Here is a 16,724-nt window from a genome sequence, read left to right on the forward strand (position 1 = left end):
TTTCAGTTTGAATTAGGGGCCAGATATGGCAATAGATAAAGTATATAGCTAGCTTCTGCCAACAGATTATGGAAGGTATATGTAAGATGCAAATATATTGTACTGAATCTAATATAACAAGACTAGAAAATATGGGTCCAACTCACACATAATGGATAAGGAGGTGTAGCTCTATTGACTTCACTCAGGATGCATCCACATACTCTACCAGTAAATTTGGCTGTATTTCCTTCCTTACGGAATATTTCCTTAATCTGTTCTTGGATTTGTGCTGTCCTAAGAGACTGTTCTATGACACACTTTATTTTTATATCTTCATGCAAGCACTTGCCTTTAGAAATACTGGAGTAAAAAGAGAACTTTAATAAATTTGATCAATTTATCACCAGAGTTAAGAAAGAGATGATGCCAGAAAGTTCATGTGAACAGAAAATCTATGGGAACAGAAAATATTGTATTTATGTATATTGTTGCAATACTAAAATGAGATAAAAATGAAGGCCAGTGATACACATGCATACAGTTAGTCACCTGCAGAAGTGTTTGCAAGATCAAGTCCTAAGGCAACTGACATTGCAAAGGCTCTCAATAGGACTTAAGGTTCTTTTTATCCATATCCCTTTGCAGAAGAAGGGCCTAAATCACTTCAAGTTTACCTTCCCAAGGATAAAGTTTATAAATCTCCAAGTTGTTATTCCTCCCACAAAAGAACTACAACAGTAATAGGAAAGATAGTAAAACCAGACTATTTGTTTGGCAGTAATGGCTGTGTGTGTTCCTGAATGCACTGAAAGAAGAAAATGCTTTAATTGAATGCAATATGTATGAACTTCAAGGGTCCCTGCTAACAAAACTCATAGGGACAGAGCATGTGCTGCATCTCATAAAAGACAAAGCCCAGCAATTATGTGGAAGCAAAAGTTGATTTATAACCTGATTCTGGGAGTGTCAGCTTTGGGCTATGAAGACTCCCTTTTCTGTCTCTGACTTACCCTTTCCTGTGCTGTGAGAAGGGCAGCATACATCTGCATATGGCAGCCTTACATTATTTCTGTACTAGGAGAATGTTTCCTAGTGGGCTGCAGAACTCTTCGGGCCAGAGATGTATACAGGGGATGAATGGAGCCCAGTATTAGCCATATATTTTTTAAAAATCCAATCCTTAACTCTGTTACTTTTGGCATCTCAGTTTGAAACCTACAGTTACCTTTTCATCATGTGCGCTATTTGATTTCTTTGTGCGTTTCTCTCAGCTTGGACAATGAAAGTGGACTGGTCCATTTTACTCTTGTTTACAGTAGTTGGGCCCAACCTACCACCACTGAAATCAGTGGCAAACCCATCTCACATCAACTACAACGGGTGCAAGACTGAGTCCGGGCTCCTTTACAGGGCTCTTATGACAGGCTGGTTTAAGGCTTCAAAGCACTGCAAGTGAATGTTCAGCTAAAGACAGAAAAACTATTTCCACTATTTCTAGCCACAGTATCTTAGACTTAAACCCTATTCATGTATTTAAATTTTATGTTTACAAAATCCAAATTGAAGGCCTTAAACTTTAAGGCCCATTTAAAAAGAAATATACAGTAGGATGTATTTAATTAACAATTTCTGATAAACTTTAGTTTACTAGATACTGTAAATACACACAGAAATTACCTGAAATTTTGTATTTAAAGGACACTCTCAAGGAGACCCCAGATATGTACTCTCTTCCCCCACCTCCCACACAAAATTAAAACCATATCTTTAAAATGCATCTCTAGTGTGGAAAAAGATTAGTAGCCTCTGAAATAAGGCAGCAATTATCTAAAATTATATGGACAAATGCATGGCAGTTAATCTCAGGATTGCCTTTTTGCTGCCAATTGTTGGCAGCCTGTTACTAATGTATGTTGGTTTCTTTTTTTAATAACGTGTATTTGCGTAGAGCCTACGACAAGGGGCACGTTTCTTGTACATTCACATATATAATAAAATCCACAAAAAGATCACACAAGGGGCACTCACCACTCTGCAGTATACTGCTCCTTCTCATTAACTGGCAGAAGTCCCTCTGCATGGACACATGCTCATTTGGGGATTTGAGATGTCAGAGTGAATAGGGAGCAACAGAGCAGTTGCTATCCATAGCATGTTCCCTTGGGGTCTAGTATATCTACAAGAGGAAATCCATCTGGAAGATCCTGCTGGCATGACCAGCATTCACTATCCCTTCATGATTTCTATCCCACCTTACTCAGAAGGGGTAATGCACAACTGTAGGAGAGAAGCTAATGGAACAACAGCTTTTGAGGGAGTCACGCTGCCAGGAAGGACTTACGGACAGCTTGGAAGGAAGAAAAGTCTGCTTGCAAGGAAAGATTGGGTTCCACAGGATTTTGATCAGATTTCATTATGGATCTTTGGGCTCTGCTGAGTTTCCAGGCTGCTCAACTGGCAGGAGGTCATGTGGCTCAAATTTTTTAGGATATACAAAAAACAGAACTCTGTCAAGATTCGGAGTTTCACATCTTTAGATTCACCAGCAGGTTTGGTTTCAGTTGCATCTTCTAAAAACTCAAGGAACCCCAATGAAAAAATGTAAAGGGAATCTACTGCAAAGATTTGTAACACATTTCCAATTCTGTGGCAAACAACATCTAATACTCCCCCAGTACCCTCAGTGCAGCCACAGCAAAGAGAGATTAGAATATGATTAAATAAGCCATAGAAAAATTCAGGTGACATTTTTCAAAAAATGCGAATCTAAGCAAACCTTTGCAATGGTATTTCAATTTTACATTCACTAATTAAACCTCAGTTCTGACAGTTTGCAGATACATTTGAATGTAATGTGACTTACACATGAATTCAACCTTTGCCATACACTAAAAGCAAAACAAGCTACATGAAACAATCACACAATCTGTTCCTCCAAAGAAATGCCTGGGCTTGACGGCTGGCAATGAAACAGAGGGTTGAATTTAGAGCTGAAGGGCAACGCTGTGAAGGTGAACTCACAGCATTCAACTCAAAGCCGCACATGTTGCTAAAATGATATGCTCTGTCCCTGGGGCTAAATTCACTGCCATCCACAAGAAAGCTGATGAAAAAATATTTTAATCCTTATAAAGCATTTATAACCATGAACGGCACACTGATGCCCCTCAACTAGTCCGGATTCATAACGTTCAAGGTAACGTCCCTCCTCACAAATTAACTAACTTAATTCCTTCTCCAAAGAAAACTGAATCATTTTAATTTAAAAACACGCAAATAAATCACTCTGTCACGTGAGACTCTCTAGCACTTAGTGCAAATGCATTTGCTAGCACAAAAAAGGTTAAATGCAATGATACTTCATTTTTTCCATTACCCCCCAAAACCCCAGGCTCCTCCTATCTTGAGTTCTTTATTCCACAGCAACACTCCTGCAGTCTTAAATCAAATGTTTAGTAAACCGACATTCATCCAAGGTAATATTCCACATCACTGGCATGATGAAAATATAAACTGACCTTCATGAGGTGTTGATTTATCCATTTTGTGAAGGTTTTCTTTTGTACTTTGTCCCGTTCATCTGGGGGAGGAAAAAGAGGGAAAAAAGAGTTTTCAATAGCTCTAAAAATAATATAACACTGCAAAAGGTTCTGCATGGCTGATTTTATTAATATTTACAAATAAGCACTTTGGTAACATTAGAAGAGAGAAACAATTTGTGAGACAGATACATGAACTAATTTAAGTGGTACTATATATAACAGCAGTGTTTTTCTGTATAAATGTTCTTGCAACATCTCATTTTAATACAAAATATTTGTTTAGGCCAAGTCAAATTCAAGCTTTTTGTATAGAAAATGTCAGGTCTCCTCTACAGTAAAATCTACGTCTCCTTCTGTTCTATTAGTTATATTACCAGAAAGATCACTCCCCAGAGCAAAGACTTTGGCCCTTTTGTTCTCAAGGCTCCACTAAAGGGATTGAGGTGCACTTAATAAGAACCATGACCACTTGGGCTAGGCTCTTTAAAATCGAATTAATCATTAAACCATTTACCAACAGAAGGACTACTGAGCAGTTACTTGACAACAAAATACTTTTTAGTCATGGGACCTTCCTGTTCCAATATGCAGGGGTAAGAGGTACTTTTATTTAAAGGTCATGTAGTCTTGAATTCTTCCATCCCTAAATGTGGGCATGGATGTTCCCTACTCTAGCATGAGGCCCAGCTGAACTGCCCGTACTTTCTTAGGTGTGAGCTGTTAGTATTAGCAAATTTCCCCAAAGATTGAGGAGACAACATGGAAGCAATAGAATAAAATAGGGAGAATTTGCTCCATCTATGGATAGAAAGCATATTTAGGCACTCTAAATGGTCACATTAAAGATTTGCGATCTTTTATATTGGGCCACAGGAAAAGAGGTATATGGGTAGTGAGAGGGTTTCTAAAAAAAATAGATAGCACAACTAAACTGTTCAAATCTCACTTTGTTTGCTCCCTTTCATATTACTGATCGGTACAGATTTCATACATCTATGCATGAAATGAAAGATAAGGTTTCCCACCTCAAACATTGAAAGATCTGACTTTAGTAACCAATACAAAATAGAAATAGAATCCAAGCAGAAATCTAATATGAATTGCAGACAAACATACTGTCTAATCGCCAGACAACTTTATTCTAAATTTAAGGTTACAGGTCCTGAGCAGGCCTGCAAAATGGAGGAGGATGCCTGGAGCCTCTACCTCTTTTTGTAGTTCCTGCACAAGGTAAAGACACAGTTGTTACCCTTGTTATAACTTTCAGGTGATGGCTACCCTCTTGCAAAAGGTGGGTAAAGCTGCCCTCTCATGCATCAATCACTGGAGCTGGCCTAGCACGGGAGAGCAGGCTGCAGAGCATTTATGCTCCAGTTGGACTTTCCCTTAGTATAAATTGGCTCTGCACCATATCCTTCTGAGCTTGGTGTGATCTGATTTTAGTTTTGCCACTGTAAATCTACAGTAACTTCACTGACTTCAACCGGCCATAAAATTATATGCTGATCTGAGTGAATTTTAATTACATGGTCTGAGATTTTAGATTATTGACTTGATTTTCAAAGAAGCTGAGCACCTCTAGTTCCCATTGACATCAGTGGGATTTGTGGGTGCTCAGCAACTCTGAAAATAAAGCCACATATAAATAAATAACAACATAACCAATGTATACAGTGCAAATGGTCTGCATATTGTGCTCATCTCTGGCTGCAGATAGAGGAAAATAAAATGTATATGTACAGCAGGAGCGCTCTCTTTTTCCCTGAAAATAATAAACTATACAATTGAAAAACGAGGAATCAGATATGTCTAGTTTCAGCACAGCTCAGACCTTGACCTGTAAATTATCACCTCAGTTATTTTCTAATCTAGGGAAATTGGATCCTGTCTGGAAATCGGAAGACCTGGATTTTAATTCTTACCTATAATGTGACTTTGAACAAGTCATTTAACAATGTGTGCATCAGGGACAGGTGATACTGGGAATCATAATACTTACCCACCTTTGTAAAGTGTTTTGGGATCTTCACATGAAAGGTGCTATGTAAGTTGCAAATGTTCTTATTCATTACAGGCAAATGCTGCTTATAAGGTCTGGCCTAATGAGAGGGCCCACCCAGGATGTGAAGAAATCCTTCTCCACAAACAGAAAACTGTAGAGCTGTCTAGCAACCACTGGTCTAGCCTCAGGGCTAATGTATCCTTCACAGCCCTAATGTGAGATCAATGACCCACAGATCTGCTAAGGGGTGGATCCATCAGCCTTATCCACAATCAAACACAGCAGGGGGCTCCCATGAAGCAGCAGTTTCACAGTCCATAGGAATGCACACCACCTGTGCAAGCTTCAGAAATTCTCTGCCTTGAGCACCCTGTACAGTGGAACTGCTGCTTTTTCACTGATTAGGGACCATTCGTAGTGTGTGTGAGGGCGTGAAGCAGAGGCCAGATATCAGAGCGAGGTTTCTTCCTCATCTACTGTCATGACCAAGAGGGCTAATGCTGACACTCTAAGGCAGTAGAACTGACATATAAGCACTTATTTAACATGTGAAAAAACAAAATATTCCTCTTGTGCCACAGCAACCCAGACAATGAAACATTCTCAGTGTTGTTCCTTACCCTTGGATGTATATATATACCCCCTATCTGAATTCTATTTCTTGCATCTGCCGAAGTGGGTTGCAGCCCACAAAAGCTTATGCCTGCAGAAATTAAATTTGTTAGTCTTTAAACTGCTACAGGACTCTCGATGCTTTTTCTCAGTGTTGAAACAGACACTGCATTTCAATCCCCATCATAATCATCTACATTTAACAATGTAGATATGGTACACAGGCAGAGTTCATTCAAAGAAACAAGGTTACTTACCAGTAACTGATGTTCTTTGAGATGTGTTGCTCATGTCCATTCCACTACAGATGTGCGCACGCCTCCATGCACAGTTACCTGGAATTTTTTTCCTCTTAGCAGATCCCGCTAGTTCCAGCAACCGTCACGGGCGGAAAGAAGGAACTGAAGGGGCGTAGGGCTGGCAGCGCCTCATATACCGCAGCCTGTGCGCGGGGCTCCAGGAGGCGCCGGAGCCGGCCCTATGGGATCTTTTAAGGGGAAAAAAGTTCCGGGTAACCGTACACGGAAGCATGCACACACCTATAGTGGAATGGACATGAGCAAGCACTCAAAGAAGAATCTCGAGCTTTCCAGACTCTGATATGCAACACAGACCCCCAAATATGTGACAAAAGTAAGGGGCACAGCAAGTGGTATTTGAGGGGGAAAAAACTTGGCAAATTAATCAGTCAGTCTCTTTCCCACATGTAAAGCTTTTTAAAACCTTCATTTAGCGATTCAGCATTCTTGATGTCAGTAATTTACCATAATAAGCAAGACATCCTGGTTTGGTAAATGTAGAGTATAAAAGACTATATGACTCAGAAATGATAGGAAATCCAAAATATTAACAGTTTTAACTGTTTCAGTATGGATAACTATTTAAAATTAATATGAATTCTTCAAATTACACAATTTAATATTCCAGCTCCCAGGTTAAAAACGCATCTATGTTTGGGTTGCATCACCTAGTTATGATTACCACAAAAGTTTATATTTTACTGTTGTCATGGTAGCGTTGCCGTAAGACAAAAGAGTACTTTGTTCCTTGTTCAAATCTGTACTGCCTGTTAATTTTAAGTCAATTTTCAATATTAAAACATGTAAAAGATGACTGCCTATAAAATACACTCCTTAGGAAACCATTTAATCAAAGGACAATTTTGTACAGCAATACATTATCAATTCACCTATGATGAACACAAAAACATAGTGTGGCAGAAAACTGTCAGCTGCTAAAGACATGTAAAAGACAGAGGCAAACAACTTTAATATAGTTTTGGTGAAGACCAATGTCTTGAGAAATGCATTTAACCTGCCTGATCTCAAAGCAAAACATAGCAAACTAGGCATACTGTACGGAATGTTTACAGACTATGACAAATTTAAACACGGTGATATAAATATAAATTCAAAAATGAAACCCAACCTAATGTATGAAAGTCTCTAAAGAGTGACAGCTCTTGCTCTTTCATGATTTCTGAGAGATTACTCAGAGAGTAACAGATCTGCTATGCTACTTAATACAGGTCTTACAACTTTCCTTTCCAAAGCAAACATGCTACAAGTCTGGAAAATGCAAACCATCATATATATACTGTACTACTAACCCATACAGCACATTAGTTCCACCAGTTTTGTATTCCATTCCTCCCCGTGTTTAAGGAGTTGCCCCATCATTCTTTAGGAAAACTTGCAGATAATTTTCCGAAACTTCACTTTCAAACGTCAAAGAGTTTCTGTATTTTCTTTGCAGGAAAGAGAAGTTAGAGTGACAACTGAGGCTCCTCCTGTTAGAGGAAAAGTAGTAACTCCCCCTTTTTTAAGCAAACATTAGCAAACATCCATCCTGACTGCTGTTAAAGCAGGCAAAATGCTAGCCCTTTGCATTTCATTCATAATAAAAGCATTGCATTAAATATATTTTTCTTATTTTAACTTTCAATTTGTCATTACAAATGAGAGCTCAGTTTGTAAGCTCCTCAAAGCAGGGGCTGTGTCTTCCCTGTAAATATGAACAGCACCTAGAAACTTGTGAAAGCTACCATGATATAGTTAATAATAATGAATTAATTAAACTCAGTTTCTGCAAATTCACCAGTTCTGGTAGACAGACTTTTCCATGACCCCTCAGTAAGCAGGCATATAAATCAACAGCACCAGATGAGTTCTATGCCCGAAAGGCTCCTCAGTTTCTTTCTCCTTAATTCCAGGAAAAACTTCTGCAGAATGAACCAACGAACATCCATCTTAACTATCTCAACTTACAATATACCAATATTCTAGGTAGGTTTTACATCAGGAGATCTGTAAAAGTCCCAGTTTTTGCAGTTAAGATGCATCCATTTCTGATAATCAAATTCACTAATCCATGTTGATGAACTCTAAGGGCCAGACCTCCAAGTATACCAGTGCAGCTTTCTGCCGCATCTCCACCCCATCCCAGCCATTATGGGAGCTGCCTAGGACTTAAACAGACCCTACTGTAAGTCAGAGCACTTCTCAAGAAGCTACTCCACGAGCAAGGTTCACCCCCACCTGACACTTCTCAAAATACTCCTAATGGCAGCACAAGGAGAAGCAGCTGAGGGTTCCTCTATGTGATAAGACACTGTTGCAGCAATGTTAAAGGGCTTACCAAAAATCAAAGATCTGACCCTAAATAAATATTCTGTAGGAGGAACACGGAGAGAGAGCTGCAGTGCTGAACTAATTAACAATGCAAACAATATCATAGCACTCTGTACCCTTTCCCAATCACATCCCAGAATGCATCTTGTAGCGCCTACTATATAAAAAGGCCAAATTTCCCCCTCAGAGGAAGATTCTGAGCTAATCCAGGAGGTAGCTTTTCCCAAGAGACAACATTTTCTGCATGTCAGGCCAAGTTTTCTGACAGGTTGTGATAATTTATCTGCCAAGCTTTGAGTAATGGGTCAAATAATAAACTGACCCAGAATCTGAGGCAACCTGGGAAGCAGCTTGGAAGAGTGGAACAGTGGGTTTGTAAATCAGGTCTGATCGGGGCAAATAAGTATCAACAGTCTTATATTTTCAGAGACTTCGTCATTAAAAAAGGTGAGGAGGGCACAGAGATAAGGGGCAAATTTCAGCTATTTTTCAACATGGGCTGCAGAATTTTTCTCTCTTTCTTCATTCTACTGGTGAAGAGATAGAAAGACATGTGCCCCTCCCACTAGTCACAGATTTGCAAACTAAACCCCCATCACTTCCTGGACAGTTCCATGCATTGCTCATGTCAGCTGCTCCAGTGATTTTTTTCTCACCTGCAAGAATGCTCATACTGAGGACATGACCTTCTGCATGCATCCAAGTGATGTCAAGAGCTCTCTTCCCCCTTCCATCTTATTTGTATATGACATCATCAATTGTTCTGCCAGAATTAAGGTTGCTTGTGCAAGGGGCATAGTACCCCTGCCTCATTCAGTGCTCTGCTCTGAACACAGAATTGTTCATTTCAACATAGGTTTTTCTAGGATGCTCATCACTGCAGTGTCTGAATGCGTCACAAACTTTAATTTATCCACACAATACTCCTGAGTGATGAGGAGATATTATTACCCAGTTTTACAGGTAGGGAGTTAAGGTACAGAGAGATTACTGTCAAAAGTATCCACTTTTTTGGGGTGCTCAATTTGAGACACCCAGTACCTGATATTTCAGAACACTTCATTATATAGCACTTCATACTTTCAAAGCACAGCTCTCACTGACTTCAATTCCATCTATGAATATTCAGCAGTCCCTCAAATCAGACACCAGGATATCAACTTGGGCACCAGAAAATGAGGACCACACAACTAGTGACCACCTGTGAAAAGTTTGGTTTAAGTGATTTGATTAGCATCACACAGGAACTCTGTGGCAGAACCAAGGATAGAATACAATTCTCCAAGGCAGCATTCAACTGCCTTAACCATAAGACTGTCCCTTCTCTTCCTGCATTTCTATGATGCATTCACAACACACCTTCTACGGGGACTTCTGCGACCTAAGGAATTGGTGTTCATTTTCAGTTCAGCACAGACTACAAAGTCATGGTGAAAGCCATCTCACTGCAGCTGGGGTCCATGCTGACAGACATGATCCACCCCAACCAGACATACACTGTCCAGGACAAGACCTTCTTTGATAACCTCTAGCTAGTCCGGGCCCTATTCCATCTAGTGTGTAGGAATGGTCCGTCACTTGCCCTCTTTTCCTTGGACCAGGAGAAGGTGTTTGACAGAGTGGGTCACATTCGGCTCATGGGCACTCAGCAGGCATTTGGCTTCAGCTCCGCTTCGTGGGCCTTCTCCAGGTGCTGTATGCCTCTGCAGAGTATCTTGTCAAGCTTAATAGGACCTGGAGCAAACCCATCACCTTTGGTCAAGGGGTACATCAGGAATGCTCATTGTCCAGCCAGCTCTAGAGCATCATGAGTGAGCCCTTCCTCTGTCTCCTCCGCAAGAGGATGATGGGTTGGTGCTTTGGGAGCCAGCCTTGCAGGTGGTCCTATTGGCATATGTGGATGAAGTGCTCCTCCTGGTCCAGGACATTGGAGCCCTGGCACAGGTGGAGGCTTGCCAAGCCATCTATTCAGCAGCCTCCTCCCACCTGGGTCAAGAGCTGTGGCCTAATGGTCAGGGATGGGTGGCAGGCAAGCTCCCTCTCACCCGCACTCTAGGCCATCCAGTGGGACAGGGTCAACTGCTCTTGCTGGGCATCTACCTTTCTGCCACCGATCCTGCCCCTCTGCAGAATTGGGTCAATCTCGAGGCCAGGATAGCCGACCAGTTGTGGAGGTGGATGGGGCTGCTACCTTGAGAGTGCAGGTACTCAACCAACTCCTGTCTGTGCTCTGGCACCTTGACCCACCCCTGAGAACCATAGCCAGCCTCCAGAACAAAATCCTGGAGTTTTTCTGGTCAAGTCTGCACTGGATCTCTGCGGGTGTCCTCCTCCTCCCCCCGGGGGGAGGGCAGCCATGGCTTGGTCTGCATCCACAGCCAGGACCATGCCTTCCAGCTCTGAAGAGACTCCTTTTCAGTGCAGGTAGTCCAGAGCACAGCATACTGGCACATGCCTTCTTTCGTCACGTCCAAGGGTTCCAATATGACTGGCAACTCAAATCTCCACCAGAGAGGCCCTCTCCGAACTGCCAGTCTTTTAGCAGGACCTGGAAGCTAGTCTCAGCAACCAGGTCCACAGCAGCCACCCAGAGGGAAGACCTCCTCACAGAAGCCCTGCTACACAACCCACATCTTTGCATGCAGATGGTGGAGTCCTCCTTGGTGTGCCAGAGGATGGTGCTGGCTGATGTTAGGTGGACCCTGCGGCACTCGACCAGTGCATGGGGCTACCTGCCCTGTGCCTCACCTGTCATGCTCCAGGGAGGGGTCAGTCAAGCAATGCGCAAGTTTACAGTTAGGTCCAGCTTTTATTGACAGACAAATTTAGCAGCTGTGATTGATTTATAAGATTGAACCAATTAGAGAGGGCAGCCTTGCCTCCTACTTCTCCCCCCTTCCTTGAGTGGATCCTATAGAAGGGTGCTCCCCCGTCTACTCCACATTTCTGGAATGCCTGTGCTCCAGGAGCCTCTTCAGCTGCCCCTACCATGTCACTTGAGTTGGCTGAACAACATCCATCCAGTCTGCTCCCAAACTGCACCCAGAGAACACTCATACATGCTCATGCTATCCTCGCCATCGTGCCTGCCTCAACAACAAGAGGCAGGACCTCGTATCACCTAAGGAGGGTGAAGAACCCCAGTGGGCCAGTCTGTACTCCATCCTGGTTCCACAACCTACTAGGGATATTAGTTGATGGCTCTGATATGAGAAATTTTTGAGCTGCTCTATTCTGTTTATTAAATACAGCATTGAGGACAGCGCTCTGCCACCATTTGCAGAAATAAGAGAAAAAATGGAAATAAAATTAACTGATTTAGTAAAAATGAAGCGGCAGCAGTAGACCTGAACATTAAGATGCATAAGATTAACAAATACGTATGTATTTAAAAAAATAAGATAATTGTTCATAGTTAAAAAGATTTAATAATTTAAAATGTCAGTTTCAAGCAGTTTAAGCCAGGGATAGTAAAATGGCGGTCTCAGGTGATCACAGCCAGGGACACTAAAATGCCAGTTTTAGGGTCATTTGGCCTATGATGAGCATGCAGGCTACGGTCAAGTAAAGGTCACGCCGAAATCTGAAGGGAGAGGTCAGTCAGGCAGTGCACAAGTTTACAATTAGATCCAGCTTTGAATGACAGACACATCTAGCGGCTGTGACTGGTTTATAAGAATGGACCAATCAGAGAGAATTTAAATACAACTGGAGAATAGGTATGCTAATGATAAGGATTAAGGGAATAATCAATCAGAGTAGGCCCAAAACTGTATATAAGGCAGAGAACGGATAAGCTAAGGCTTGAATCAGTAGAAGGAAGAAGTCAGCAGAAGTCAATGTAGGGGCAGGCAGAGAAGTAGAAAAAAGATTAGAAAAGGAAGAGCGAAATTACTGAAGAGGGTTAGGTTTTTGTGACAGAACAAGAAACCACTGCAAGCAGAAGCAGCAGTAGCGGAGAAGCAGCAGCAGCAGAGGCGGCTGCAACAGCAGAAAAGCAGCAGCCTTGGCGCTGAAACAGAACAGAAGGACCCTGACAGAACAGAGGGAGAAAATCCAATGGAAAGTAAGCATGTCAGCCATAGTATAGGAGATAGAATAGAAACAGGGTTAATGAATGTGTATGCTTGGGATAATGAGGTTGGATGTCTGCAGGTGTATGTTTGTTATTATGTATAAAGTTTAGTGTTTATTAAAATTGCCGTCAGTGTCATACATGAAGTTGATCACCCCACATAGAACGTAATCACTTAAGCCATTTCCAGCTGTATAAAGTACCCCAATACTGTAATGTCAATGTGTTTACTTGAGCCAATAGAATTTGTGTTTGTGTGTCTTGATTTATGATTGTAAGGTCTATTGTATCAATGAATATTAGTATGTTAAATAAAGAATATTTTGTTTTCAAAGATTACTGCCTGAATGTCAATCCTTTGAGCGGACATGTATCCAGGTCCTCCCAAGGGTGAACGGTTCTAGTCTGTTCTGGGAAGTTTCCTGAAGGGCATAAGGGAACCCTTGGTATTACCCTGGCAACTCCTCTAGGGCAGGCCATCTTCTTTCCCCTACCAAAACAGACAAATGAGCTACTGAAATAACTCCTCCTGAAATAGCCATTGTGGGGGAGGCAGTGCATCAAGTCTGTTTTGGGGGGGTAACAGCTCCTCCATCGAGCAGTGAGAATAGGCATATACCTGGCATGGTTCATAAACTCCTGTGACACCTGTCCCTTCTATAGCGAGAAACAGACCCTGGTACACATCTATGTAAGGTATGTCAGGTTGCAGCCCCTCTTCCGCTTCCTCCAGAATCTCTTACTGAGATTCTAGCTGCACTTCTCCCCACACGTCCTCGTTTATACATACCCCTTCTGTGGACCCTATGAAGTCATGGGACTGCCTCATCAAATTCCTCCTGGTGCTGGCTAAGATGGCCATCCATCCTACCAGGAGGAGGCAGCTGGACAGGGGGGGTTCTCTATAACTGTGTGGCCTATTTCCCATCCTTTATCCAATCATGTCTCTGAGCAGAGTTTCTCTGGGCAGTGTCCACTGACTTCTTAGATACCTTTGAGGAGCAATGGGTGCTGTCAGGGGTTCTCTGCTCAGTGTCCCCCTCTGAATCCCTGATTTTTCAACCTTTGACCTCACTCCTGTCCCTGTTCTTAATTTACTGTCTGCAGTATTCAACTGCAGCCTGGGTCTAATGGCTCCTCCCCCTTAGTTGAGGGGGTGGACCTATAGTTTTGGGCAGGCCTAAACCCACTCATCTCAGTACCTACCCACAAAAAGTACACACCTTCTAGCTTTTGCAACACATGAGACAGTGTCCTCCAAATAACAGCTTCCTTTACTCTGTGCACTGACTGAGGCAGGGAATCTGTGGAAAAATTACTATGTGATCCTGTAACTAGCGACTGTCTCATAAAGCATACACACAAGGGGGCTGAATTAACATTACACAGGCTACCTGAATTTTGGCATTTCCCTAACTTTTGCGTGCTTCACTTTGCAAACTTAATAATGTTCCTTTCACGTAATTTGTGTGTGTAATATCCTAGGTTTTAAAAAAGCAAACTGAAAAAACAGACATTCCATTATGTGGCATCATATTGATGCCCATATAATTCACCAGCAGGATTTGAAACTTTAGATCTACCACACAGATCTCTACAATCTGATCTAACAGTGTAACTGATAGCAGTAGTAGATTGTCTGCCTCTGTATGGACCAGCACTAGAGGAGGATGAGCCACACACTTCTCATCCTTGTCCCAAACTCTCCTGCTGGGCTTCCTGTCTGAGTCTCAGTACACACACATACAATCCCCCTCCCCAGACCTCATCCAAATCTCATTGCCCAGATGCTCCCAGTTCCCCTCGTATGGTCTTGGCTAGTTCTTGGCTTCTTGTATTATCTGTCTCTTTCCTCCCACCCTCTAACTGTCTTCCAGTCCTAATTTCACTCCCCAGGCTCTTCATCCAATTTCCATCTCTGCATCACCATCTCCTCCCTGGCTCTTTGCCCCAGTCTCCCCCCTCCTGACTCCTTCTCCCAGTTTCTTTGTCCAGTCAGTCCTAGTTCTTCCCCTGCATACGTTCCTCATCAAATCCGTCTCCCCTCACTCTTGTCTCCATTCCCCCCATTGGTTTTTAGTCCTTGTCTCTTTGTCCAGCCAATCTCCACCATTTGCTCACCACTTCCCAGCCCCAATCTCTTTGCCCAACCGGTCCCAGCCTAACCTTCTCTCCCCCTCACCACCCTAATATTTCCCTTCCTCCTGGTCCCATCGCTACAGCCACACCTTCCAACAGTCCCAAGTTTCTCAGGATTGTCCTTTGGTTCACAAAACCCCTATCCTAGTTGAAATAGCTCCTGTCCTGTAGGGCTGGCTGACCTCAGCTCCTCACCTGGGGCATTGTAACCTGGGTCCCAATTCTTGATGTCTCAATGCCATCCAGGATTGATCCAGCCCCCCGAAGGGTGGGGGACAGGCCAAATTTGAGACAGTGGCATTGCGACCCTATGTGCCAGTTACAGATGGATCAATTAAAGTTAGGCAAACTTAGAAGCAACTGAACACAGGGTTTTATGTTGGAAAACCTTAATAGGCAGAGCTACCATTCCCGTCTATTATCCCTTGCTGAGTACTCCCAATTCTAGGATGGGTTTTACTATGTACAGCCTGTCTACATGCCTTGTATGTCAAATCCTGGGACTGAAAATTTACTACGTATCTGAAATAGTGATTCAATTGAACTTACCAGAGTTATGAAGTACTGGAATCATATTTGTTTCTATCTGCTATTCTAAACTGAACAAACCTGAAACAAATTAAAACTCAAATACCCACTGAATAGTAAAGAAAATAAATACGTATCTGTGCAATGCAGCTATGAGGTATTACCATATCAAAGAGCTTCCTCTAACCCACATATGGACCAAATTCTGTTCATTTTTGCAAATATCAAAAATTATATTGTATAATTGCTGATCGGTAGAATCTGAGCTAAACTGGGATTCGCACACCTAACAAACATACAAATGCCCTGAGATTTTGTGTGAAAAAGCTCAAAACTATTTTCTGAAAAATAAATTAAGAGCCTGATGTGGCAATCCCTGCACATCCAATGCCCTCATCAGCATCAAAAGAAGCACTGAGCATGTAAGGGCTGCAAGATTGTGTCTTCTCTGGGTAGGTCTAACATTTACTATGCAGAATGAGGTGTTTTTAGAGAGAAGTATTATGGGGGGAAACAGAATAGAACCACTTGACATTTTCAAATAAGTTTCTATCTTTAAAGAAAATAAGCCTCTATAATATATTCAACAGCTTAGTCATTCAAAAGTAAGAAACAAGTCCATACAAATGCAATGTTTGTCAGGGAAGATTGATTCTCCTCCGAAGAACAACATCAGCCAGTTCTTTTTGTTATGTTACAGAAAAACCCAAGAGGTAAATATGACAAGTTTTCACAATGTAATTATGTAATTTGACTGTCCAGTTTTCTATTCTGTGTCTGGTTCTTCCAACACACGTGTATTCTGCGTCAGGTGCTGCCTTATCTTCCAAATTTCAAAAGGCTGCTATTTGCTACTTTTTTGTATATATAACATTACTTAACACGGCTATTCTTGCAGTACAAGAAGAGCTCTTAGAGCTTTAAAATAACATTTTATTTCCTACCATGTTTTCCTCTTTCATCTGAGCAGTTTTACTCCCCCGACTCCTGTCCCCACACTGCATACCTCCCCCCTTATGGAGTTGAAATTCTCAAGGTTGCTTTTTCCTTCTTTGTGTTCCAACATTATCAGCACAGCTTGGAGAATAGATTGCCTTGGAGACAGCACCTCATTACTTTTTTTACAAGGACTGAATGGAGGAGAAAGACTTGGATTAACTGAAGAAGGCCATTGGGAAAGAGATCTCATTTGCCAAACAGAAAATTAGCAAATG

General features: G+C 42.0%; 1 protein-coding gene across 3 annotated transcripts in view; it reads right to left on the minus strand.

Annotated features, from left to right (window-relative positions):
- DST (dystonin) overlaps positions 1-16,724 on the minus strand; it is a 453,158-nt gene that overhangs the window by 291,411 nt on the left and 145,023 nt on the right. For all 3 annotated transcript variants that reach the window (XM_067565502.1, XM_067565501.1, XM_067565500.1), the window contains exon 5: positions 3,501-3,562. In XM_067565502.1, coding sequence (XP_067421603.1) covers positions 3,501-3,562 — 62 coding nt within the window. The remainder of the gene's footprint in view (positions 1-3,500; positions 3,563-16,724) is intronic.

This window comes from Emydura macquarii, unplaced genomic scaffold (assembly GCF_026122565.2).
Source record: "Emydura macquarii macquarii isolate MOO-44397 ecotype Brisbane River unplaced genomic scaffold, CSIRO-AGI_Emac_v2 contig_2680, whole genome shotgun sequence".
In the NCBI taxonomy this organism is placed as follows: domain Eukaryota; kingdom Metazoa; phylum Chordata; order Testudines; family Chelidae; genus Emydura; species Emydura macquarii.